The sequence below is a fragment of the Jaculus jaculus genome, chromosome 9 (assembly GCF_020740685.1).
Source record: "Jaculus jaculus isolate mJacJac1 chromosome 9, mJacJac1.mat.Y.cur, whole genome shotgun sequence".
NCBI lineage: Eukaryota > Metazoa > Chordata > Mammalia > Rodentia > Dipodidae > Jaculus > Jaculus jaculus.
The window spans coordinates 35,798,438-35,822,340 of record NC_059110.1 but is presented as its reverse complement, the minus strand read 5'-3'; the positions used below and the strand labels follow the sequence as shown (position 1 = coordinate 35,822,340).

The 23,903-nt window shown below is 39.6% G+C and overlaps 1 protein-coding gene across 5 annotated transcripts in view; it reads left to right on the top strand.

Annotated features, from left to right (window-relative positions):
* The window catches only part of L3mbtl3 (L3MBTL histone methyl-lysine binding protein 3), a 112,989-nt gene that overhangs the window by 54,737 nt on the left and 34,349 nt on the right, over nucleotides 1–23,903 (top strand). For all 5 annotated transcript variants that reach the window (XM_004651214.2, XM_045159124.1, XM_045159120.1 and 2 more), the window contains 6 exons: nucleotides 188–339; nucleotides 6,931–7,007; nucleotides 8,752–8,837; nucleotides 9,864–9,974; nucleotides 15,674–15,788; nucleotides 17,586–17,688. In XM_004651214.2, coding sequence (XP_004651271.1) covers nucleotides 188–339; nucleotides 6,931–7,007; nucleotides 8,752–8,837; nucleotides 9,864–9,974; nucleotides 15,674–15,788; nucleotides 17,586–17,688 — 644 coding nt within the window. The remainder of the gene's footprint in view (nucleotides 1–187; nucleotides 340–6,930; nucleotides 7,008–8,751; nucleotides 8,838–9,863; nucleotides 9,975–15,673; nucleotides 15,789–17,585; nucleotides 17,689–23,903) is intronic.

The window sequence follows — 23,903 nt, the reverse complement described above, 5'->3', positions numbered from 1 at the left end:
TTTACGTGAGTGTAGCTACAGAGCTTTATTTTTTACAGTTGCCATCACCATCACCAGGCTGGGAAGCTGGCACAGGATTCTGAACAGTGTGAATGCAGTGATGGATGTAGTGATGGGGCAGGCAGAGCCGCAGGTCCCACTGTTGTCAAGTGTGCTTATCTCTAATTAAATCTGCATGTTTCCATAGACGGTGATCCCATCAGGCTTTCGAGTTGGAATGAAGCTTGAGGCTGTAGACAAAAAGAATCCTGCATTCATCTGTGTTGCTACGGTAACAGATATGGTGGACAATCGTTTCCTGGTGCATTTTGACAACTGGGATGAGAGCTATGACTATTGGTGAGACAGTTTCCATTAGTATGTGCTTTTTAAAATTAATGCTTACCTAGATAATGGTGGTACACAGTTAAGAATCAAGAACAATGCAAAGTTTATAACAAAAAAATAAAAGCTCTATTCTCTCTTTTCTATTTCAGATTTTAAGTTTTTGCCTGTTCCATACTGCATGTATTTCTAAATAATATCCTTCAGTGCTACTTTATTACTTGTATTTTAGTTGACTTCCTAAAATGAAATTGAAATATATACACTTAATATTTCCAACATATACCCACAGGAATGTGCACACACAGACTCACTTTCCCTGTCATCTTGACTATCTTCTATAATTTTTTAGGAACTTATTTTAATCATCTTTTTTATTTTCATACCTAGTAGCTAACTTAACCTTTTATGATTACAGAATATAAAAATATCGATTAAGGAATTTTTATTTCCTGGCATTCTTAGATTTATTGTATTAAATAGTAAGAGAGCAAAATGCTATGGAATTATAATTATAAAATAGTTGTAGTAAAAAAGTCTCTCTCTCTGTGTGTGTATGTGTGTGTGTGTGTGTGTGTGTGTGTATGGTGCAGTGAAATGTGCTCCAAACAAACCCAGGTCGTTGTGTTCTAGACAAGTGTTCTGTCATTGCAGCCCTAGCCATCACATACTTTGTGTGTGTGTGTGTGTGTGTGTGTCTCCCACAGCACACATACGGAGGTCAGAACAGTTAGCTGTGCTCCACCTTCTTTGAGCAGGGTTCCTGCTGCAGCAAAGGAGCCGCCCCTGAGAGCTTCATTCCTATTCTTCACGTTCTCCTGGCTGTGTTGTACCTGCACTGGGATGGCAGATGTGTGCACCACTTTGCAACTGGCTTTAGGTGACTTCTTGGGCCTTGAAGCTGGGCTGGCAGGCTTTTTACCACTTAGCTGTCTCCCTAGCTTCTCCCCCACAGACACCACATTTTGATAAAACAAATCAAAAAGTATTTTTTAATATCCTAGCTCATTTCATTGAGCAGTAGAATTTAGTTTCTTGATAAAAGGCATCTCTGAAGTGTTTGTGTCCATTTAGGGAGAATGTGAAATAATATTTTTATAGACAGGACAGGTTTGTTAAGTAAAATATGACTAATCTTATCAAGTGAATATTAATTTATGTAAATATAGCTAAATTTTACTTTTTAACATGCATATGTTTGTTTTGTAAACGCATCAGTATTTTTAATTGCCACTTCTACTGAGTTTTTATCTGCTCATAAGTTTTTATTTGCATTATTTTAAAAAGGAGAGAAGTTAATTTTTTAAAAATTTTTTTTGTTCATTTTTTATTTATTTATTTGAGAGCGACAGACATAGAGAGAAAGACAGATAGAGGGAGAGAGAGAGAATGGGCGCGCCAGGGCCTCCAGCCACTGCAAACGAACTCCAGATGCGTGCGCTCCCTTGTGCATCTGGCTAACGTGGGACCTGGGGAACTGAGCCTCGAACCGGGGTCCTTAGGCTTTACAGGCAAGCGCTTAACCGCTAAGCCATCTCTCCAGCCCGAGAAATTAATTTAGGTCCATTTATTTTCTAGATATTTTGCAAGGTAGGGGTTGACAGGGTCTCACTTTGTGGCTGCAGCTGGCCTCATATCTCATACCAAACCTGGTATCCTCCTACCTAAGCCTCCAGCATTCTTGGATTACAGGCTTGCACTACATGTACTGCTAGATGTGTGTGTGCACGTGATTGAGGTACAAATAAGGCAAGCAGTTGGTGATTGCTTTCATGTTTTTCTTGATATATTTTAATTTGCAGATACCGGTTCTGTTTATTTTTTGTTCTTCCATTTATAATGTTTATTGAAAACAACAGGCTTTCTTGTTGGGCCTCCCCCAGTGCTGATCTACTGACTGAACCCTTGTCACCCACCCCCCATTCTCTGTTTCCTGTATGATATTAGGGTTCTTTCCTCTTGAAGTCTTCTTTGCCTATTTGGAGCACATGAACAGATGAGGAAACTTTGCATTTAGAAATAGCCTAATCTGAGGACCGTGTGGCACAGCATTAGCAAGCACGTCTGACTCCAGAAACAGTCTAATCTTTCCTCGGTCAGGAGGGCTCCTCTTCTCTCCTGCTTGATAATGCACTAAGTATAAGGGGATGGTAGTACCAGTACCAAGACCTGGGTCCAGTCCTCTTAGTGCCAAATGATGCTAACTCAATCATAACGACTTACTAAATCAGAATGTTATTTGTTCTTTATTTTTCTTTAATTTCTTCAGTGCTGGGGAGGAAAGGCTCCCACATGTGAGGCGAAATGTCTGTGCCACTAAGCTACATACCCAGTTACCACTGAGCTGTGTACCTAGCCTGTGTTGTATTGGCTCATTTGGGAAAATACCTTTTCTTTTAGCTTTTGTGTGAGTTGAATAAAATAGGTGAATATTAGTATATGTTAATGTACATTCAAGGCTTAAAGTCCTCTTTTGTGTGTGTGTGTGTGTGTGTGTGTGTGTGTGTGTGTGTGTGTGTGTGGTGTTTCGAGGTAAGGTTTCACTCTAGCCCAGGCTGACCTGGAATTCACTATGGAGTCTCATATTTCTTTGCTGCCATGTGCCTGGGAAATAACTGAAAGAATCCTGGGTTCTGTTTTCTCTTCTAACTCTGATTTTCTGTTTTCAAGATCATAGATGCATGTGCTTATTTTTAGGCTAGGATTACTTATTCTTCTATTAACACGAAGCTTTGTTTTATGGGGTTTTCGAGGTAGGGTCTTACTGTAGACCAGACTGACCTGGAATTCACTATGCGGTCTCAGGGTAGCCTTGAACTCACGGCGATCCTCCCACCTCTGCCTCCCGAGTGCTGGGATTAAAGGTGTGTGCCACCACGCCTGGCTACAAAGTCACATTTTTAATTGTCAGAAAAAGAAACAGTCTTTTCCTCAATATACAATTAAGTCACATTGAAAATTACTTAAGAGCTGGGTATGGTGGTGCATGCCTTTAATCCCAGTATATGGGAGGCAGAAGTAGGAGGATCACCATGAGTTTGGAGCTACCCTAAGACTATACAGTGAATTCCAGGTCTGCCTGGGCAAGAGCAAGACCTTGCATCAAAAAAAAAAGTGCACTGGAATTTTCTTCAGTTTTATTAAAAATTATATTCCTGGTGTTGAATTTGGAAATGGTTTTATGTACATACATTACTTCAGTGTGTAATTGAGGTTACTTTTTATCAAATTAAAATAGTTTTGAAATGAGATTTTTTTTTTTTCTCTTGTGAGTTGGATAGTGATCCTGTATCCTTCTTAAACTAGTGGGAATGTGTGGACATGTATTAGTGGTGACAGGACATCAGAAAGTGACTGGGAACCTAGGCATTCTTGAACGTAAGTCCTGCAGGCCAATGAGCTGGGCTGGGACAGAAACCCCACCCCACCGTCTTGGCTGTGTGGTAGGTGCTGCTGTGTGCATGGCACATGAAGAGCAGGACTGGCCTGCTCTCTCTGGAGGTCTTGTGCAGTAGGCTTCTCAGAAGATGGGAGAGTTGAGTTAGACTGAAAGATGGCATTTGCTGCATTGATAGATGTTGGGTTAGAGAATTCGTAGCCAAGGAAAAACTGGCTTATGTTTGTCTCAGGTGGAATGAGTATAGTGATGGGCAACCTGTTCAGTAGGTGATTCAACTCTTTTAAGATTTAGTTGTCCCCTTTCCAAAAAGAGCTAAAAATAATGCTTATTACTTCATCAATTGTAAAGGTAAAATAAGAATGTTAGGAGCAGAAACCACTTTGTAAAAGGTTGAGATGGCAGTCAGGAATGCTCAACTGGGAAGTTTGGTATTGAGGGCAAGGGATTTTTTTGCCAAAGAGGAATCTGGGTCAGAGCAGCGGCTGCGCCTGGAGCATTTTGAGTGTTAAGCTTAGGCTAGAGGGAGTTCTAGACCACTGTGAAGGAGGAGCAGAAAATATTAAGACTGGGTTATTGGTCACACCAGTAACCTCTTATATCTCTCTTGGCCTGGCCTGACCTGGATAAAAGGAAGAAGTCAAAGAAAGTTTGACACCAGTGTGGTGAGATGGCACTGCCTTCGTCTTGGTCAAGTTGCTATGTTAGTGAGCGATTTTAATACTGAAACAAATTATTTATAACAGTTACTATGGGCAATGGACTCGTTCTCAAAGGTGGGGTGAAAAGAAGAAGCAGGTGCCTCGGCCTGATGACATTTGGCTTCTTGGTACAGGAGAGAGTAATGGAAGTGTTCAGTGGGTGGCTGAGAGAGTCAGGTACTGGCTAGCAACCTGCCAGTCATGCTGTAGAATTAGGGCATCTCTTTTTTCACGGAACATCAATCATTATTGCTTGAAACAAAGAGACTAATATTTTCCTGACGTGAATTTGCTCGACTGTGCCAAGTTCTGTAGCGCTCTGCATGTGTGCAGTTTTGTTTAACTTTTGGCTGTGACTGGTAAGACGAGGAACTCACCAGGTACATTGGTGGATGCATGTTTATAACTTCAGCATTTAGGAACTAGAGGCAGGAGAATCAGGAGTTCAAGGCCAGCCTGAGTTATACAGTGAATTTGAGGCCATCCTATGTTACCTGAGATTCTGTCTTAAACAAAAAATAATACAGAACACTTTTCTTTGCAAGCCAAGGGCTTGGTGCAATCACTGCTTTCTAAAAATATTTATTTATTTGTGTGAGAGAGAAAGAGACAGGGAGAAAGAGAAAATGGGCACACCAGGGTCTGTAGCCACTGAAAACAAACTCCAGACTCATGTGCCACTTTGTGCATCTGGTTTATGTGGGTCCTGGGGAACTGAACCTGGGTCCTTTGGCTTTGCAGGCAAGCACATTAACCACTAAGCCATCCCTCCAGCCTTTGGTGCAATCACTGTATTTCTAGAAGAGGGTCCTCACATTTGCCCCTGACAGAGTTAAATCAGAAACATGAGTTCTATGAATTTCTTACTTGTTTTCTAAGCCTTTCAAAAAATGTACCATTCATGGACAATTGGAACCTAGAACCTTTGTGATTAATCTGTACTTTCTTTAAAAAAATTCCTTGAATTGAACTTCTTCTATGAGATACACAAACATATGAAAGATAGAAGTAGAGAGGTCCAGTGACAGTGACTAGCTAAGCTCTGTACCATTAGTTATTCTTTGCTGTATTTCTTTCTCGTTCAATTTCTGTCTTTGAACACTAGATGGGACTAAGAGCTGACTGCACTCCTGCGGCAGCAGGAGTTCCCAGCATTGGAATGAAGTACTGTTTGCTGCAGAGGCGATTGTTTAAATGATTCTTATCTTCTGCATTGAGATGACTTCCTTATTCATTTTATTTATTTTTTTTCTTACTCATTTTAAATGGTAAATTTCATCAGTATGTATGTATTAAAGACACACACACACACAAATATTTATATATAAATACACATAATCTCCTTGTATAAGACTCAGGTAGAAATAGGAAATGAGTCGGCTCTATGAAAAAGTACTTTTGCATTCCTGAAATCAGTCCCTTTACCTCACCTCAGTTGTTTGCATAGCATTCTGTTACCAAAGTATTTATACAGTTGCCATTGGTACCCACAGGTTTCACAACCACAGTATTTGGTCTATAATTGTTACATCTGTGCTGAACATGTGTAGATGCAGCCGTTATATGTCTAATATCATGTATATGTTCAGTACGTAGTATTTCCCTATGACAACTACAAAGCATTTACACTACTGTTGCTATTGTAAGTTGTGCAGAGATCATTAAAGTGCACAGGAGGGTGTAGATAGAGGTTACATGGGCCTTGAGCATCTTGGGATTTGTTCCTATCAGGGGTCCTACATACTACTTCCCTCCATATACAGAGGGACAGTTGGACTTTATTTCTCTTGCCTAAGACGCAGGAAGTTTGCATCTGCTTTGTTTGCTCAGGGTCTCTCTCTGTCCTGGCGCCTCATTCCATGGTATATCATTTTCAGTGAATGTTTGGAAGACTGAGTGAGCAGGGGAATGGATGGAACACATTGTGTTGAGATGACAAGTGTGGTTAGGAGCCAGGAACCAGAAGCAGTAGGTTTGTTTGTTGATAAGAAGACTCTGAGAACATTGTGCTTGACTGGAGTAGAGATAGCAGACAGGGGAAGAAAGAAGAGAGGGAGAGACACCTTGTGTTAAGTGCCTGGTCTCTGCCATTCTAAGGGAGTAGAAATGCCATGTTGGTTTTTGAGAGTGATTGAGGTTTCTGCTTTTGCATGTACACCTTAGCAAACAGGAAATAGCTTCTTTGAGTATACACACTTTAAAGGTTCCTTTTCCCATGTTGTTTATAAATGGAAAATTTGAATTTTAATGGTGCTATCTTTGTATTTTACTATACTTGAAGTTTCAGAATATAATATAAATTAGTGGGAAGATAAAATGCATGTTTATAAAATCCATAAAAAAAATTGTGTGTGTGTGTGTGTGTGTGTGTAGTGAAAGATCCTTTGATTTAGCCCAGATAATAAACAGAACTCTAGAGGGTATTATCAATCTCTAGCTTTCTTTTTTTATATAAAAACTTTCGCTAGTATTTGGTAATTACAGCATTTTAATTTCCTTAATCTGCAGGTGTGAAGCATCTAGCCCTCACATCCATCCAGTGGGTTGGTGTAAAGAACACAGGAGAACGCTCATCACCCCACCAGGTATGTCTTTAGAAGGTGTCTGCTCTTCTTCATAGACTCAAGGGGCAGGCCGGGTCTTTCTGTAATGGACCAGATATGAATACTTGAAGTTTAGTTTTGTGTGCCTTTGAGTCTCTGTCACAACTACTTTGCTTAGTGTTATATCACAGTCTCGAATATTAACTCTCTTTGAAGCAATGTTTAAATTAAAATTTTCTCATATGCTCATGTGTTTCAAATACTTGGTCATCAGCTGATGGCAATATGGGAAAGTTGGAGGTGGAGCCTTCCTGGAGGGGATATGTTGCTGGGGATGGGCTTTGAGGTAATACAGCCCAATTCCAAGCCCAGTAGATAGATTTCTCCTTATTGAGGTGAAGATATGACCTAAAATTCTGCTCAGACCTGTCATGCTTTCCCCATCATAATTAAGCTTCACCTCAAAACTGTAGCTGAATTAAACCCTTTCCTTCCGTAAGCTGCTTCTGGTCTAGTGTTTTGTCCTGGCAATGAGAAGGTGACTTCAAAACAGCCATTTTTTGTTTGTTTGTTTGTTTTTTTTGAGAGAGTCTAACTCTAGCCTAAGCTGACATGGAATTTTTTATGTACTCCCAAGGTGGCCTAGAACTCATGATGATCCTCCTACCTCTGCCTCCAGCATCCTGGGATTAAAGGATGTGCCAGCATACCACACCTGGCTCAGCACAGCCATTTTGTGGGTGGTGTGTGTAGCGGGGCAGCCAGGGTTCACCATATCACTGTAAATTCTAGTTGCTTTCCATTCGAGCAGTTGACTCCTTTTTAACCTGGTCCACAGTTCCTTGAGACAGTGCCTCATGGAGAAAGTCTTGTGGGACAAAGCATTCTGTGACCCGCAGACCCAGTCTCTTCCACTTTGTAAGTTTTCTCACATGCTGAAAGAGGAAAGAGATGCCTATTTTCTGACAAATTTACACAGCTGTTTTTGGTTGTTGTTGGTAAAAAAAAATTATTATTTGAGAGAGATGGAGAGACAGACAATGGGTGTTCCAGATTCTTCAGCCACTGAGAACAAACTCCCAACACATGTGCTCCTTATGGCACATGTGAGACATTGCACACTTTTGTCACTGTGAGTCTGGTTACTTGGGACCTGGAAGTCACAGTGATCCTCCTACCTCTGTCTCCCAAGTGCTAGGATTAAAGATGTGTGCCCCCATGTCTAGCTCTAGACCACCTTTTTTTTTTTTCTAAAAAAAACAAACAAACAAATATTTAGAAACAGCTTGAGGGTTTTACGTAGATGGGTTAACATTCATGGGTTAAGTTGCCCATGCTCTGGTATAAAGCACTACCCCTAATGAAAAGTTAGTAGATCACACAAAAAAGAAATAAAAAGTGATCAGAGTAGAAGATGGACCAGTGGGGAAGAAGGGGTTCAGCAGGACTGGGAGGGGAGCAAGAGAGGGTAATGGGGGGTCAGTGTGGTAAAATTTATATGTATGAAGTTGTTAATGAATAAAATAGATGCTATGATGAAACAGTTTTCAATGTAGAAATAGATTAAAAATACTAAGACTTTAATCTATTTTATTTAATTTTCACCTAAAAGTAGTAGTGAACAAGATAAAACTAAATTCATTATAAATCATTCTGAATGAGTAACTAGTTTCAAGTTTTTTGTATATAAATACTGTTTCTTGGGTTCCACCAGTAGCATTTCGTGCTTTTTGTAGAACAGTTTATTGTTTTACTCATATGATTCATGTTCTTCTTTCTTTCTCAGGTTATCCAAATGCTAAACACTTTTCTTGGGATAAATACTTAGAAGAAACCAATTCTTTACCTGCTCCTGCAAGAGCTTTCAAAGTGGTGAGATTCTTGTTTTGATGGCATTGTTTCTTCACTGAAGTTAAGAATGGAGAGAGATGGTACTGGCAAACTAGAAGAGAAATGAGAAAGAGAGGGCTGGAGAAGGTGGCTTAGCGGTTAAGGCCTTTCCTTGCAAAGCCAAAGGATCCCGATTTGGTTCCCCAGGGCCTACGTAAACCAATTATCCTGTCTTATCCCATCCCCCTTCCATTAACAACTTTTTAGTTTCCATCTTAGGGTTGTTTCATTTTGGTGTTTAAGATAATTCACCATGGAATGGGCAACTTAATAGTGGTCATACCACGATGAACCTGAACTCCCTTCCCCCACAACCATTAGCTATTATTTGCTGCTCTAGGAAGTGTAGGAATTTTTGTACCTTTCCTCCATCAATGCTGATTTCTATTTTGTGCTCTCTCTGCTTGTCCCTTTTATCCCTTCTGGTGTTGGTGTGTCATTTCAACCACATTGATTTTCTTCCTCTCCCATATGTGTCTGCGTGTGTATGTATATTTGATTTGTTTATTTGTAAGCACAGAGAGAGGTAGAAGAGAGAGAATGGGCACGCCAGGGACTCCAGCCACTGCAAACAAGCTCCAGATGCATGTGTAACTTTGTTGCGTCTGGTTTTATGTGGGTACTGGGGAATAGAACCTGGGCCCTTAGGCTTTGCAGACAAGCACCTTAAATCACTGAACCGGCTCCCTGTCTCCTTTTTACAAATGACTTTTGGTAACTCCAACCATTGAGAATAGTTTATTCTCTTTCCTGTGGCTAATGTAATATCTCCAGTATCATTGCTTCAATTTTTTTGTCTTTTCCTCAGCTAGGCACCTGGCTTCCCTCTTATGTATGCATTGAGCCATTTTTTGATAGGGAAGGTGCCACTTAGAGCCTGTCTGGGATCTTGAGAGATTGAAAGGCTGTGTTCTGAAAGCCTCATCTGCTTCTTACTACTCACTGTAACATGTGTCTGACCTGCCTTTCTGCTAAATCCCGCTGTATGACAACTTTTTCTTATGGCAGAGACCTGCGCATGGATTCCAGAAAAAAATGAAGCTTGAGGTGGTAGACAAAAGAAACCCTATGTTTATCAGAGTAGCAACTGTAGCAGACACAGATGATCACCGGATCAAGGTAAGTGTTTCCCATTGTGGCATGGTTTTGGCTTTTATTACACTATTTTCTTGCATGGAAACTTTTTCCTAGATGGGGATTTTAAACCCTGGAATCCAGTTAGCGAAAGTACAGGAGTAGGGAAAGTGGCTCTGCCGCCGTCACAAGTCAGCACTTGTCATTCTTCCAAGCTTCTCCTTTAATCTTCCCAAGATACTTTCTTTTTAATTATGAATGGCAATTTAATTTTTTAATGTATATTTGGAGAAAGTTGATATATTAAGATAACACTGAATTCAGCAGAAAATATTTTGTTTCATTCTCCAATAGTACTGCTCTATTTAAAATATTAAAATTTTGTGGGCTGTGCAAGATACAGTCTTTTCAGCAGAGCACCATGCTTTTTAATGAAGGATAAGTTAAGATAAATGGATTTATAAGTAAAATTAGACTCCTACTAGAACTGGGTTGATAATAGCTAGATTCTCCTCCTCAAATCAGCACATTTTTAGGAACATGGGTCTAGTTTGTTATGCCCAAGCGTGGTGCAGATAAGTATAGGGCATGAAGCCCGAGGACCACATCTGCTTCTGGCCTTTCCAGTTACTTCTCTCTCATACCAAAATGATACATGACCTATTCATATCATGGGGTTGCTTAAATTTTCTGAGAGGAATAATACTATTATAATGCACATTTTACAAAGTTCACAGAGTTCTCATGGGATTTGACATTTGTAGTAATTGCAAGTGGGCAATGTACACTATCATCACTGGGCATCAATGAGGCCAAAACTCAGACAGATTGAATGAGGCACTTTCTTCAACTGCTGGTGGTGGAAGAACTCTCAGCTCTTCTATGGTGTAGGAATCTTAAGTGTATGCCTATTTTTTTAAACAATAATAAATCAAAATTTTAGCTGTTGCTATTGCAGTAACATGTAAGAAAATAATTGTTTAAATTATAGGAAAAAATATAAAGGTATTATTTCTACAGAATAGAAGTTTTGACATTATATAACTGTCTAGGTGTGGTAGCATATGCCTGTAATCTCAGTGCTTGGGAGGCAGAGGCAGGAGGATTTTCAGGTCTGGGCTAGCTTGGGCTACATAGCAAGGCTCTGCCTTAGTGGGGGGAAAAGATCATAAACTTTACAAAATTCTACTAAAAATACAGGTCTATGCTAACCTTTTTCAGTGCATTTTCTTGTTGTCACTAGAGGTGCTCTGTAAATCATAAAAAAGTCAATGCTTTAGAATTAGAAGCTAAAAAATAAGCTAAGTATAAAAATGTTTAATTAAGCATAATACTGTTTTTATACCAGCTTGTTAGGAATAAGTAATCCTTTGGTTTGGGAGCCTGGAAAGCACTGTGGCACTGTGGCTCAGGTGTTCTCAAGGGCAATTTGTCATCAAAATCTTAGATTATTGTTTAGATAGACTTCAATCTGAAAAAGCCAGTGCTAGTTACCTGGGGGATGGCAGAAGGAGTATTCAAAAATAAAGGATCAAAGGAAAATACAGCCATCCTAACATTGGCAAGTACTGGCTATAGTATTGCTTGAATGTTATATAAAAGGTTTGCCACTTTCTTTTTTCCCAGAGGACAAATGTCCAATCAGTCCTGTAGAGGCATCACAATAAGAGGAATGCTGGGACTGTGCAACACCAGGTGTTTCTGGTTCAGGGGTTGGAAGAGCATGTGTTATTTTGTAATACATTTTTATAATATTTTATTTATTTGTTTAAGAGAGGGAGAGAGGCAAAGGCAGATAGAGATTGAGAGAGAGAATATTTATGCCAGGGCCTCCAGTTACTGCAAACAAAATTCAGATTCATGCACCACCTTGTGCTTCTGGCTTTACATGGATACCAGGGAATCAAACCTTTGTCCTTTGGCTTTGCCAGCAAGCGCTTTAACTGCTAAGCCATCTCTCCAGTTCCTGTAATACATTTTTATTAAGACTATGATTTTACATATGAGAGATTTTGGTTCGGAGAAATAAATACTCCAAGTTCTATTAGTTAGCAGGAAAACCTCAGACTAGAGCCCATTGCCTTACTCTTTCTAAAACAACTCCTGCCCCAAGGATTTTGACTGTGAGCTATGTGGCGGACCTTTACCTGAATGCTGTGAACCACTTGCAGTGTCTCAGTGTTTCTGAACTCTGCACAGGGCTAGGGATCAGGGACAATGACTCATGTTCACATTTAGCAGAGGAGTTAAGAAATGTAAGTACTTTTCTAATAAAATATGAGATACTATAGCCAGAAAGCCTATTTCTCATTCTAAGGAAGGAAGAAAGGAATGAGGAAAATATAGAATAATTTACTTAGATAAAACAGCTTCACATTTTAAGTCTCTGCGTAAAATCAACTCACAGTAGAAATCAACTTTTAAAGTTATATAATATTCAACATCTTGAGTAAAAATAGCGCTCTTAACTATTGCTGTGAAAGGACGCGAGCAGAGCATTTCTGCTGCTGTACTGTTTCTGGGCAGTGGCCTACGTTAGCCCTGCTGTCGCTCGCCAGCTCCTCCTGCTCACTTCAGTTTGCAAGTGTGGTGGTTGATTGCCACTCTTCTGAAGTTCTGTCTCTTTCTCCGTCCTCATTCTTCACTATGGGTAATTTTCTTCGTGGTGTGGTAGCTCATGAGTTAGATGCTGCCACCGTGGGTTTCTATGGCTTTGTTCACTTGACCATATTCTTACTGATACTAAGTGTCATTTGCGTGGAGCCAAAATAGTCTCTTTCTTAGGACATTTTGACTTTCCTGTAGACAATAATTTCTTCACAGTTCATTAGTAAATTTTCCTATGTTCCTACTAGATTTTTACAAATGCTGTAGTAGAACTGATATGTTTGGCCAAAGCATTCTACGTGTGTCTGTCTCTTTCTCGGACTGTTTCCTCCAAAGCCCAGCAGCCTCCATCCAGCTCCCTGTGAGCATGCTCAGCCTGGTCCAGGGCTTCATCCCGAGGCTTCTCTTTGCAGACAGCCTGGTCTGCATTTCTTTTCCTGAAAGTCACAAAGATAATAATATACTTTATTTTGCTTGAGGTACTCTTGTCTTGCTGATACCCATTTTTTCTTTTCTTTTTTTTTTTGTATCTTGTTAAGAAAGGGTGTTTGAAAGCATACTTTAGACACCTTGCATAGGATAGCATCAGTACGCGCTGCCTTTATGTTTGCTATCTGTACTTACATGGTAGTTCCTTTCCACATACAGAGCTAGTATCAGAAATTACTGGAGGTAAGCACCTGCATTAAAATGTGTTTTCTTGAGATGTCTTTGAGATAAAATAAGGTCCAACTAAAACTTAAAAAAGAAGTAGTGTTTTTTATAAAAATATTAACTATCTTAAACTTAACATTGTCAGTAACATATGTTGTATTTTCATCAACACTCCAAATAATACTTTTGGTTGAAGAATTTATCAATTTCCCTAAGCTATAATGTTGAATAGACCCATTTTCTGTTAGGGTGATTAATCTCCATTGCCCAATTGATTGGATCCAGACTCTCCTATTAAACGAATATCTGAGCATGCCTATGAGAGAGTTTCTAGATTAGGTAAATGGGAGTGGGATGGCCTACCCCAACTGTGAGTAGTTTCTTTTAGTGGGCTGGATTGCCAGTTGAGTAAAAAGGAGAAAGCAAGCTGAGCACAAGCATTCATCCCTCTGCTTCTTCTGATTATGGATGCAGTGTGACCAGCTGCCTCCTGCTCCTATCCATGCTCCCTGCCATGCCATGCCATGCCATGCCACCTCTGTTTACCCCCAAACTGTAAGCCGAAATCAACCCTGCCTCCTTTGCACTCCTCGTTATCCAGTATTTGGTCACAGGAAGGAGAAAAGTAACTAATAGTGTTCTGGGTATTGACTGTAATGTTATCTGTTTTCCTTAGAAATTTAATTAAGAACTCTATATTCTTCTTGAGTTGTTTTTAATGTATAATTATATTTTAACTTTTTCTCCTTTGTTTTAACTCCCCCCCCCCCCAATATTCACAAGTAATTCTGGTGTCTTTCAGGATAGAGAGCCATTTATCTCATGAAAGCTGCTTTAGCTTGCTACAGGCAAGAGAGCTAAATCTTAGAGTTTAGTTGCCTGCCTGTAACTAATTATTATGTGAAAATTGAGTCCAGGGCAAAAGGAGTCGTAGCTAGCAAGATCAGAGACATCAAAGTTTCATGTTTATGGCAAAACAGAAATGATGATTGACTATGATTAGTTGAAAACTAGGAGGCTTAGAATGTAATTTAACACTATAAATTGTGATTAGTCATTTATTGGTGGCATTGAGGTTATAAATGTCTGTTTTCACAGATTACTATGAATATCATTTTTGATGTTACTCGGTCATTAGTTTTGATCAAAGGAAAGGAAAGAGTTGTTATGAATTAGCTGACTTTCTTGAAATAATGCTCTGTACTTGATGCATGTGAATGATGAATAGCTTTACTTTGGAGTTCTGAATTCTTGGTCTGGTTCCTCCTCCTAACTAGCTGTTTGTCAGCTAGCCAATTAATCTTTGTTGGTCTTGTCTTTAAGCTGATATCCATGATTTCTTACACGTGTGGAATTCTGTGGGGTTTTGACTCTAGGCAAATTGATTTCTAAGCCCATAGAATTCATTGCAAAGGACATTATTTTGAGCCCATATATACATACTGTCAGTAACTGCACACTGCATTCCTATGCATGTGCATTGATTTATTTCACCTGGTTCCTGGAAATGGACAGACAGGTTAACTTTCAGTTGTTGTGAATTACTAAAAGTGAGATGATCAAAGCCTAGACAGTGTAGTTTGTGTTGTTTTTGTCAACCTCTCTAGAAATAGCTTACCAATTAACACTTTTGTCATTAGTGTATGGGAATGCCATTTATTCTCATACTTTCAGCTCTAGAAATCAACAAATTGTGAACATTTTTGCTAGGCTGATAGGAGATGAGCTGCATCTTATGGTTTTAGTTTGTAGTTTTTTAGTTGTAAATGAAATTTGATTGTTCATATATTTATCATCCATTTATATTAATTTTCTTGATTGTGATCAGTTTGTATTTCTTTGCTATCCTTTTGTTTGGATTTTTATCTATTTATGCTAATATATGAGACTTAAGAAAGTGCCTTGTCACTTTACTATCAAGTGCTTTTGTGTGTATGTTGGGGGAAGGGTCTTCCCACTTGTTTGTGGAGATATTTGCCACTCTGAAGCTTTTAAGTTTTATGTAATCAAATTGATCAGTTTTACATTTTATGGGCTTGACTTTCGCCTCTTGCCATGATTGTATATATAAATTTACTCAGAGACTTATTTTACATTTATTTGAAAAGTCTTCTTTGCTACTTTTCCCTTCCTTGATATTTAAAATTATCTCAGTGTTATTTATTGTGTGTTTGATTCTGATTGTGTATTATAACATGGTTGGTTCCTATACTCAAGTTGCTCATAATATTAAAGAATATTCTTAATAAATTTCTGTAGAACTCTTAACCCCAGATCCACCTCTGGTGAGGCAGTTATTGATGTTTAGAAAATATGTTGAACATACTCCAAAAGTGTCCATCTCATACTGTTAATGACATATTCTAAATAACTCAGTTCATTGAGAATGAAATATACTATGTAAGTTAGAAGAGAGTGCAGAAGATTCATGCTCTGGCCTCCTCCAGCATGAATGTGTGTGACTCTGTCTGTCTCTTCTCCAGGTTCACTTTGATGGCTGGAGTGCTTGCTATGACTACTGGATCGATGCAGATTCTTCTGACATTCATCCCGTGGGCTGGTGCTCTAAAACAGGACATCCTCTTCAGCCTCCCCTGAGTAAGAGACAGAGAACTTGACAAGGGTTTTCAGTTTCTTCTAGAGTGTGCTTAATTTTTTCCTTTTCCCCCTTTTTTTCATTACTTTTTTTTTGTTTTGTTTCTTCTTTGCATATTTTTCAATTGCAACTATTGTAAAAATATAAAAGAAAACTAAAATTCAAAAAATCACCTTTTAAAATTCGTACTGAATTTGTTTTAAAAGAAGTCACATGTAATTTTCTCTTGTTTTTCTATTTATGTATGTATGTATTTATTTATTTAGTTGAGAGCAACAGAAAGAGAGAGAGAGAGAGAAAATGAGTGCGTTAGGGCCTCTAGCCACTGCAAACAAACTCCAGATACATGTGCCACCATATGCATCTAGCTTACAAGGGTCCTGGGGAATTGACCCTTAAACCAGGGACCTTAGGTTTCACAGGCAAGCACTTAACTGCTAAGCCATCTCTCCAGCCCAGTACTGAATTTTTGGAAGATAATTTATCAAACTAGTGAAATCTTAGTCTCAATTTCAGTACCCTAATAGTGTGACTTTGTCTTACAGCTTTGCAAAATGTTGTGATCATGTAGAGAATCTGGGGAAAGTATAAAAGAGATCTTCCACTCTCTTATTACTTATACCTGATAAATGCAAGTGGTTACCTGAGTGAAAATTTCAGTTCAATTCACTTTTTAAAAAAGATAAACAGGGTTGGAGGGGTGGCTTAGTGGTTAAGGCGTTTGCCTGCAAAGCCAAAGGACCCAGGTTGGTTTCCCAGGACCCACGTTAGCCAGATGCCCAAGGGAGCACATGTGTTTGGAGTTTGTTTGCAGTGGCTGGTGGCCCTGGTGTGCTCATTCTCTCCCTCTTTCTCTGTCAAATAAATATATATATTTTTTAAATAAAAGTGCTTTATCCACTGAACCAACCCAAGACTTAAAAAAAAATAAAATCAAAAAGATAAACAGAGCACTTAGCATACTATGATCTCAATTTTGGAGACTATTTAACTTTTTGAAGCTGGTATTTTATTTCTACACATGTATGTCTATGTACATCATAGTATATACATAGATGTATGTGTATATATACATACATGTAAATGTTTTAGTGTAGATATATGCCATAGTCATAAAGAGTATTGATATTTCCAAAGGAGATTATGTGTAGTTATGTATTTCAATGTCGGAGTTACCCCAGGAGGACCTGACCTGTGTGGTCAGGAGAATGAGAGTCTGAGGTGTGGAAGGAAGAGCCTGCAGGCATTTGTGATTATCACTGCACTTTCCAACCTGGACAGCTAGTTGGTTCCAGCTTGGTGCTCATGCTTCATTTTGTATTCCACTAAATAGTATAGGAAGCTTTCACAGTGAATATTCTTTTTGTTTTTTTCATTTTTTTTTTATTAACAACTTCCATGATTATAAACAATATCCCATGGTAATACCCTCCCTTGCCCCACTTTCCCCTTTGAAATTTCATTCTCCATCATAAGTATTTTATTATTTACTTGATAAAAAAAAAGAGCTTAGAATGTTCTCATCAATTCAGACTTAAGTTTTTGTTATCTGTGATGCTTCGCAGGAAGATTACATTGAAGCTGATCATTTCAGTATTGAGTAAGGATAAATTGTGGGATAAAAATCCTAGAGAAAAATCTTTAAAAATTATGATACTTTCTTGTTTTCTGTTTGCATGTGTCAGTTTAAAAATTAGCTTTTTCTTCATTATTCTGATCCTTAATATTTAAAGCTCACACTCTTCTGCTTAACTTATTGTCCCCTCTTTCTTTTGCTCTTTTTATTTTCTTTTATATAGGCCCCATAGAGTTAATGGAACCTTCAGAAGATGGGGGATGTACAATCCTAGGATGTAAAGGAATTGGCCATTTTAAGAGAGCTAAGCCTCTGGGCCTGCAAAGGTACGTGCTTGCTACCACTCATGCGGACTTTGCTCAAGGTCTGAGAGAGGCGCGTGCCCCATGCATAGACAAGATGATTTCCTTCCATAAGAAGCAGATGTGAACTAGTTTTATATTCAGAGCCATAAGAAATGTGGTTACCATGGTGACCATGTGGAAATGAAGGCTATATCTAAAGTTAAGGCTTCCTGAGAGAACTAACATTCATGGTTTAAAATAGATTTACTTTAGCTATTTCGCTTTTCTTGGCAACTTGGCTGGTTTTCACACATCTATGACTTCTGAAATAATTATTTTGGATTGACCATTAATAATGAAATGAAAGCAGGATCTGTTGAAATTATTTGGTGATTGGTGAGTTTATAGTTTGAGTAATGAAAGATGAGATTATTGCAGATTAACAATGAACAACCCTAAAAAAAGAAAATTATTGTCAAACATGAGAATGTGTCTGGGCACAGTGGTGTACATGTTTAATCCCAGTATTCAGGTGGATCATCATGAGTTTGAGGCCAGCCTGGCCTACAAGTCAGTTGTAGGTCAGCTTGAACTACAGTAAGACCCTGCCTCAAAACAACACTGGAAAGGAAATTATATTCATGAGAATTTAATGGTCAGAAAAGTTTTTATTAGTGACAGACAGAGAAAGAGGCAGAGAGAGAGAGAGAGAAAGAGAGAATGGGCACGCCAGGGCCTCCAGCCACTGCAAATGAACTCCAGACTCGTGTGTCCCCTTGTGCATCTGGCTAACGTGGGTCTTGGGGAACTGAGCCTTGAACCAGGGTTTTTAGGCTTCACAGGCAAGCACTTAACCACTAAGCCATCTCTCCAGCCCGACTTACTGGGTTTTTAAGGAACAAAGCATATGCCATTTGGTTCTGTACTGATGAACAGAAACAGCCCTGAAATAGTGCTGACCGGCAGAGTGAGTGCTGCACACACCTGTGAGCTCATTGCCCCTCTGACGAGTTTTTATTTATTTAGGTTGTGTAGGTTTAAGAATCTGGACTTACATGTTCTCTCTCATATGTGGATCCTAGCTACAGATGATTGGGCTTCTGCATGAGAATGAAAATACTTAGTAGCAGAGGCCAGTAAGTTAAAAAGGAGACATAAACGGTAGAGAAAGGAAGGGAGGAGGATACTTAATAGGTTGATATTGCATATATGTAATTACAATGAATGTAATGGGGAGGTAATATGATGGAGAATGGAATTTCAAATGGGAAAGTGTGGGGGTGGGGAGGGAGGGAATTATCATGGGACATATTTTATAATCATGGAAAATGTTAATTAAAAAAAAAAAAAAAGAAAGCATAGTTCCCAGGATGACAAAGGAATGACATCTGCTGGTTTGGAGCTCATTCTGAGCAGCCAATCACGTAAAGCCCAAGAGATGCTTATCATTATTGATGGCATCCTTATAGCCTCATCATCCCACAGAGAACTCGGGGCTGTTTCACAGACTCATGGAACTTGAAAAGATAAGGGAAAAGGTTTTCACATCAAGAGAACTGAACATAGAAATAACACAGGTATGTGTATACATACCTATGGTGATTTTGGTCCATAAAGTTGACCTTAAGGTTCTTAGAAGTCAAAGCAAAAAAAAAAAAAAAGTCATCAACCAGCAAATGGAACACCATTTGTAAGGAAAATACATACTCAGGAAAATCAAATGTATTTATGGCTTTTCAATCTAAGAGAGCTTCATATGATGTACCACAGAAAGGATTCCATGTGGTAAAACATGCCATTTCCTCAGGAAGAGCCCTACAATAAAAGCAAAAGTCAGGTGGGCCTCGTGGCTCAGGTCTGACATAGCAGCACTTGAGAAATGGAAGCAGGGAGATTGCTGAAAATTTGAAACCAGCTGGGATTACTGTGTTTGTAAATATGTACTACATCATACATACATACATACATACATACATACATACATACATACATGCGTACATATGAGAAAAGATGGCAAAAGAGAAGCGGGGTGTGGTGTGCACACCTTTAATCCCAGCACTCGGGAGGCAGAGGAAGGAGAATCACAGTGAGTTCAAGGCTACCCTGAGACTACATAGTGAATTCTAGGTCAGCCTGTGCTAGAGCAAGACCCTACTTAAAGAATACCTGAAAAGGGGCTGGAGAGATGGCTTAGCAGTTAAGGCATTTGCCTGCAAAGCCAAAGGACCCAGGTTCGAATCCCCAAGACCCACGTTAGCCAGCTGCACAAGGTGGCAAATGCATCTGGAGTTCATTTACATGGGTGGAGGCCCTAGCGAGCTCATTATTTCTCTTTCTCTCTACCTAACTATTTATGTATCTATTTCTCTCAACTAAATAAACGAAAATAAAATATTTTTAAAAATGAAAAACAATAAAGAGAAAAGAATAAGAAGCCTAAGTATTAGGGACCATGGAAAAAAAAAAGAATCTGGGCTTTTCAAAACAATGAAGCTGCACTATGTGCTCCTCAGAACTTTCCTGGCTTGGTACACTGTCTTCCCCAGATGTACTTCTGTCTCCTTCATTTCTGACATCGCAAGTCTTACACATCTTCCTGTCATATCACTCCTCCCTGGTTTCTGATAAGGTTCAGAATATTCCTGAATAAAAGGTCTAGGCACAGGCAGGATGATGCTCCCACTGAAAATGTCTCTGTCCCTTATATGGCTATAAACCCAAGTTACAGGATTAAACTCTTACGTCTCAGAAATAATTGGTTATTACCTAGTGAAGGCAGCTGGATTATTCCAGTGAATGGATACATCTAAATGCAAGAAATAATGAATGTGCTACATTTCCATTGTAAATTCAGAAATTCTCCCATTAAGTATTGTTGAAGAATAGTTTGGTTTTTTTTTCTATAAAACATGCAACATTTATTGAGCATTGATTTCTTCTGGGTAAGGGATTGCTTTCATTGTTCAATAGCTTTCAGAACAGCTCTGTGACACAGGAACTATTTCCTCACATCAAGTGATGAGGCACTGAGGTACTAGAGAGCTTTTGTAACTCGCCTTCCTTAGCCTCAGGGATATCCAGGTTAGCTCAAGGTTCTGTTCTTTTAAAATTTTTAAAATTTTGTTTTTATTTATTTACTAGAGAATATAGGTATTCCAGGGCCTCTAGCCACTGCAGACGAGCTCCAGCCGTAGGTGCCACCTTGTGCTTCTTGCTTATATAGGTACTGGGGCATCGAACCTGGGCTCTTAGGCTTTGCAGGCAAGTGCCTTAACTGCTAAGCCATCACTCCATGCCAGTCTTCTGTTCTTGACCTCTTGCCCTCTCTCTGCCTTTCAAGGCACTGCTCCATGAATTGGTCCCAAGCATTTGTGGACTATATAATTTAGTTAAAATGTAAAGTACAAATTCATAAGTAAAATAGGGAGCTTTCTGCAATATAATCCCGTAATATTTCCTAAACTAAAGGCAATTTGCTCAAATAATAAATAAAAAAACAAAGAAATTTTAATGAATAGATGAATACTGGCAATATCTTGTTGAGTGTAGCTGAGTATTTAAAATTTATACTTGGCATTCTGGAAGGAAACTAATACACTGCTGCATAAAAAGTTTCATAAGAACTGCCTTATATCTGAGTGGAGAAGTTTCCCATCATCAGCAGGGTTTGTGGTGACAGTCTTGTCCCTTCCAACCACCTGGCCAGTCATCATCTGGAAAAGTCTAGGCTTGACCAAGAAGCCTGTCTTGTACCATTCACACCACACTTAGTCAAGACTGTGCCTTGTAGACTTGGTGGACAGGGTATCTGGACAGAGTCCAACTTGAAGAGCTAGTGCCCTCGAGCTGTCTACCATGCCAGTCTCGGAAAGGTTTTGTAGTCTTCCGGAGCAGTCTGTCTGTCTTACACTTGGTGCTTTCTCTCTGGCAGAACATCAGTCCTTGGCGGGCTGAGCCTGTTTTCCATTTCATTAGCACCCCTGTGGACTAGCTTGCTGCATCATGGATATTCTCAGAAAGGTTCATTTCACTGACACTCATTTCTGCCTTGCTAAGAATGCTGTGTTTAGGAAAATATAATAAGAAAATTCTCTTTGGATTAATTTACTGAGAACCTGAATAAATCAAAACACACGTTCGTTGCTTAGATAACAAGGAAAGTTGCCCTTTCAGCAAAAGCAGTTTTATTAACACGCAAGCAAAGACTGTGTTGACTCACCTTTGTTGCTGCTATCTCTGAAGGTATCAAGTTGACTTTGTTCTAGAAGTGGTAGAAGCAGAGGAGCATCTCAGTGGTGGAGGCTGAGGATGTGACCTACCTTACTGCTGAAACGTGACTGACCAGGGCAAGTCCTGTCAGGCAGGCTCATCGCTGCCGTGTCCAGTGGCCAGGTGCTCAGTTCTGACTCTCGAAGAGAACCTTACTGTGGTGGCCCATGGGGGTTCTTGTGATGCTTCATTTACTCCTATGGTGAGGTCCCAGAAGGGGAGTGACCCCTCCCAGAGTTCATCTCTTGTATATGATATTTGATCTTGGAGAAACTGAACAAGAAAACTTGACAAGAGTATTTCCACCAACCTGTGAAGGGTATTTGTAGTCTGTGGAGTATTTCCCATCTCAGTAACTCTGGATACAAATTACCATGTGGAAAGGTGGAAGCTTCATATTCATTCAGTGTCCCTCCCCCGCCCCCCCCACACAAACCCAGAGCAGCATTCAGAAGTATCAGCTCCCTCTGCAGGAAGTGGAGTTTTAATAATGTTGCTTGCTGTTTCTAATGTTCTCTGACACAGTGGAAGCTAAATGCCGTTCTTCTCATGATAAGTCATTTGTAGGGTGTACTGATGACTCTGTCCCAGGCACCACCAAGTGCATGGCCTCATTTAATCCTCACCGCAGGTCTGAATTGGGCCTCATTTGTAGATGATGATGAGAGGTTTGCATAGCTGAGAAAGCACCCTGGATGGTCCGTTATCAGAAGCAGAATTTAGCCCAGCCCCGAGGAGCCTTTGTGTCTTTGCCTTAACCATGAGGCACTCTGCAGAGCACAGTCATCTGGGAGAGCCTGTGAGCACTTAAATTGGAGATATTGCCTAATTGTTTAGGTACATATTTATGAGTAAGAGGGTTTTCAATGTGGCGGCTGAGAGCAGGGATAAGGCAATCCCTTCCTGTTACCTGATATGCTCAACCAGGGTTTCCTAGGCAGAAACAAGAAAGGCTAAGGGACAAGTATTTGTGGATATGGCTGATGTGCGGTAATTTGCTAATAGAACAGGGTTCACCTTATAAAATCCTGCCTGGGAATGATCCTATAGGACTTCTTTCTTGAAAGTAATTTTTTTATGACTGCATAGTGAGAGTATGTATGTCTGTATGTATCCATGATGGGATGCAAATAGACTGTGATGGATCAAGCCTTACTGAAGTTTAGTTACCAAAAACTGTACATGGAAAGCTAAAAGTTATTACAAGCCTAATGAGAATCTGCTCTTTGCTTTGAGGCTTTGTCAGCTCTGATGGTTTTTTTTTTAAAATTTTTTAAAATTTATTTAATTGAGAATGACAGACAGAGAGAAAGACAGATAGAGGGAGAGAGAGAGAATGGGCGCGCCAGGGCTTCCAGCCTCTGCAAACGAACTCCAGACGCATGTGCCCCCCTGTGCATCTGGCTAACGTGGGACCTGGGGAACCGAGCCTTGAACCGGGGCCCTTAGGCTTCACAGGCAAGCGCTTAACCGCTAAGCCATCTCTCCAGCCCTCTGATGGGTTTTAAAAGTTGATATGAAGGTTTAAAAGTTAGTAGCTTTGCATTTGTACATAGGAGAAGGAATATCGAACAGAATACTCAGAAGTTCTAATGTTGATCTGAACATCTCTTATTTATTTTTTTCAATATTTTATTTGTAAGCAGAGATACAGAAAGAGGGAGGGAGGGAGAGTGAGAGGAAGGGAAGGAGTGAGAGAGGGAGAGAATAGGCACACAAAGCCCTCTAGACACTGCAAACGAACGCCAGATGCATGTATCACTTTGTGCATCTGGTTTACTTGGGTACTGAGGAGTTGAACTCAGGTCTCCAATCTCCAGAGGCAAGCACCTTAACTGCAGAGCCATTTCTCCAGTCCTTCTTGTTCTTTTAAAGAGCAGACTTCCTTGAAAACATAATTACCTGTGAATTTCATTATAATTCTTGCCTTAAGTAGTTAATGGGAATGGGTGAGAGGATGAAATATTTGACTTATAGCTGTATCTTGG